At 36.0% G+C, this 3,472-nt stretch overlaps 1 protein-coding gene across 1 annotated transcript; it reads right to left on the bottom strand.

Annotated features, from left to right (window-relative positions):
- Positions 1-1,894: 1,894 nt before the first annotated feature.
- LOC111909892 (UPF0481 protein At3g47200) lies at positions 1,895-3,259 on the bottom strand. The gene has a single exon (XM_023905663.2). It carries the CDS (start codon positions 3,257-3,259, stop codon positions 1,895-1,897), a length of 1,365 nt encoding a protein of 454 aa, XP_023761431.1.
- Between the last annotated feature and the right edge of the window lie 213 nt (positions 3,260-3,472).

Below are 3,472 nucleotides of genomic sequence, written 5' to 3'. Positions count from 1 at the left end.
AACTTTGACCATAAATAACTTTATGTGTGTTATATAATTTTCGATTAAACTTATAACAATGAAAACACATTTAAAAAACAATCTATTCATATATATTGCATAAAAAAGTATATAACAAAAACTAAATTATTTGAGGTCAAAGTTGAACAAAAGAGACTTAAAAAGTCAAACGTGGACAATAATTTTGATACGGAGGGAATATATATATATATATATATATATATATATATATATATATATATATATATATATATATATATATATATATATATATATATATATATATATATATATATATATATATATATATATATATATATATATATATATAACCTCTTTTCTCAAATTCGAGTCTAAAATATACTCCAATATATATTGTTTGATACTCATATTTCCAATATAAGATGGCTTATGATTAACTTCATCTAATATATATCCAAAGATCTAAAAAGTGTTTGAGTTAGCTAGACGGTGACTAGGTTAACGGGTTAATAGTTTTGACGGATATTAATCGTGAAATTAAGCTTAGACTCTATTTTGTTAATTTGTTGAATTTTAAAAAATTAAGTATGACGAATATCTTGACAATGTTGATAAATATCATTAATTAATATCATAACAAAATATGTTAATATAATTAATCCAATAGACAATAATCATTCATCAAATAGTTTTAGTTGAGGCAAGTGATCTCCAGCATAGCTGGGAGTGATGCATTGGGTTTACATCCATGTGGGCTGCAGGTTGTGGGTTCGATTCCTTCTGAGATCGTTGCAATAGCGTAATTCTACCCATGCCTCACACGGGCACACGTGGGGAATTTTCCCTGGAAATCCCCTTGGGGGCTGGGTTTGCCCGCTTTGCGGAGCTCGAACTCGGGGTGCTCGCTGAAATATTGCGAGTAGGCTTCCGTTGAATCAATGGCCGTTTCCAAAAAAAAAAAAATAGTTTAAGTTGAGATTTGTCCTTAGGCGGTTTCTAATCGGTCGGATAGTGCCTAAGGACAAATCTGAGATTAATCGAGAGCTAGTCGATGTTCTTACAAGATTGTACTTATATCTTACACTGCTTATAAGCATTATAGTTGTGTGTTGTTTGTATTTTAAATCAAAATCAGTTTTCAATCTTGATAGACTAGATATATATACTGTGCAAGTTCTAAGATTTCACTTTAATTCTATTTCTGTTTTTTTTTTCGGATATGATTGTGTTTGATTGCCTTTGGCCGTATTACATAGTTCTTGACAAATATCAAAATTACGTTAAAATTGAGTTATACGTAGTTAACCAACACCAAAGTGATTTAGTACTGATGACGACTTGGAAATTAATCAGCTTTAGTCGGTTCGAAACTAACGGACTTCAACTTTGGGGTAATTTGTCGTTTTGAATAAACCTAGACATCACCTCGCTCACTATATTAGGAGGTGTTTGAGATTGCGATTGAAAGTTGCTTATTTGCTTATTGGCTTCTTGAAAAGCTAATAAGCCAAAAAAAGTGTTTGGCAAATTCAAAAGCACTTTTGAGAATAGTTTTTTCAAAAGCTTCAATAAGCGTTTTTTAATAAGCATATAAAACGTGGCTTTTTGAAACTGTTTATGGCTTTTCAACAAATATAACTTCAAAAAGCATTTTTTAAGTCAAATACTTTTAACTTATTGACTTTTTTACTATAAAAACTTATCCAAACACTTTTTAAAAAACTACTTTTACACCATTGTATGCAAATAACACTTTTAGATAAAAGCATTTTTCTAATTCAAAAGCACTCCCCAAGCACCCCCTTAATCTTCTATGACACTACCCCGCTTACATTATTAATAGTCCTATACACAACCAGCATCTAGAAAACACGACTATATATACATGCATATTTGTATCTACGTACAAGACTTAAGAAGTCGGTTTGTAATACGAAAAAATGTCATAAAACGCCTGTAGAACTGTGATCAGCAACAACACCACAGCAGCAATCACCGAGATCAAAGCCCATGGATTCCGAAAGTATTTGTGCCTGAAGTCTGCTCTCCAGGTGTTCCACCGCTTGTCACGGCATTTATTTATCTCATCAGTCAACCCCGAAAGATAACTATTATTAAGATCAGCTACAACCTCTTGACAAAGCCCATTGAAGAGATCAGCAACATCATCATCGTTACCAAGCCAATGTTCGATGATCCCTTTGTAATGCAGGAAACCCACGTCCTCACCAGAGTCAATCAAGTTGTTCATGAAAACCAAGTAAGCTGTGATCTCGTTGCTGCACTCTGGATGACACTCTTCAAATGCGACAAGGTTACGGAAAATGGATTTAGTCCCATCGTGAATCAAGATCCGAGGTATTTCAAGAATCGAATTCTTGTATTTTATATCCCAAAACTGATCAGTTTGACGTTTTCTAAACCTTACCCCACTTTCTCTTAGTTGCGATACACAATAGGTGACTTGTGTGGTTGGCTTTCCCACAACATTACGAGTCAACCTTCTTTTCCATAACTTTTTCGTTCGTTTTGGTAAGATTAACCCTTTGCTGACCAGATTCTCTCTGAAAAGCTGGAGACAGTGAAGGGGCTGTCGATCGAAGCTGCTAAAGCCTCCACCTTTCTTCATGGGTTCATCCGTTGGGATCAATGGTGCGAAGAATGGGATCGCCATCTTTGCTAGTGCGTCTGTGTTTTGACCATCGGGGTTTTGAAGGGCTAAGAGTTCATCGATTATGAAAAGTGGAATCTGGTTCTCGAGCTTAATCATATCTCTTCGGATAGAATCTAACGAGCCACAAATTGAGAAAACAGGATCGCCTTTTGAGTATCCCAGCTCTTCGAATCCATCGTTTATGCCTCTAAATAGCTCGAGGATGAAGCAACCATCAAGAACCATCATTTTAACGAAGTCGTCGCTGTTGAGATTAATCTCACCCTCGTAGGAGCCACGTGCTTTTGCTTCAAGGTCTTTGATGGCGTCAAGATAGAGCTTGAAGTTATGGTTATGGCGATTTAAGGTTTGGTAAAAGGCACGCCATTTATGGCGTTCCATTGGGTGGAGATGGCGGTTTTGGTAGTGGTAAGGGCCGATGGAAACTACGCTTGGGGTGTAGGATTTCTTGTCGGCATCACGTAAGTACCTTGGGACTTTGTAAATGCATGGTTTTCTGGCGAAAATCACTTCGTTGTCTAGACGTGCTTTCTGGAGCTCCTCTGCGATTGTGATCAGCCATTCCGATTGGATATGTTGGTTTTCGTTCAGATTGTCGTCCATTTTTCCAACGATTTTGAAAGCAAAAAACTTGTCGTGGGGTAGATAATTGAAACGAGGGACGACTTGTTGAAGTAGAGGTGCCTAAGTGTCTTGGTTTGCACGTCTTATACTTGGACTCGGTAAATATCGACATGCTAGCTAGAGAAGAAAAGTCGAACCAATTATTTGTTAAACTTCCCAACTGGTCTGATTCGTTAAAGAAAATTTCCTGGA

The sequence above is a fragment of the Lactuca sativa genome, chromosome 4, assembly GCF_002870075.4.
Source record: "Lactuca sativa cultivar Salinas chromosome 4, Lsat_Salinas_v11, whole genome shotgun sequence".
Taxonomy (NCBI): domain Eukaryota; kingdom Viridiplantae; phylum Streptophyta; class Magnoliopsida; order Asterales; family Asteraceae; genus Lactuca; species Lactuca sativa.
The sequence above is the reverse complement of the archived record's forward strand: the minus strand, read 5'-3'. Positions and strand labels throughout refer to the sequence as shown.

Bases quoted from the DNA above. Each gene is read 5' to 3' on its own strand.
- LOC111909892 (XM_023905663.2), bottom strand. From the start codon at position 3,259: ATGGACGACAATCTGAACGAAAACCAACATATCCAATCGGAATGGCTG.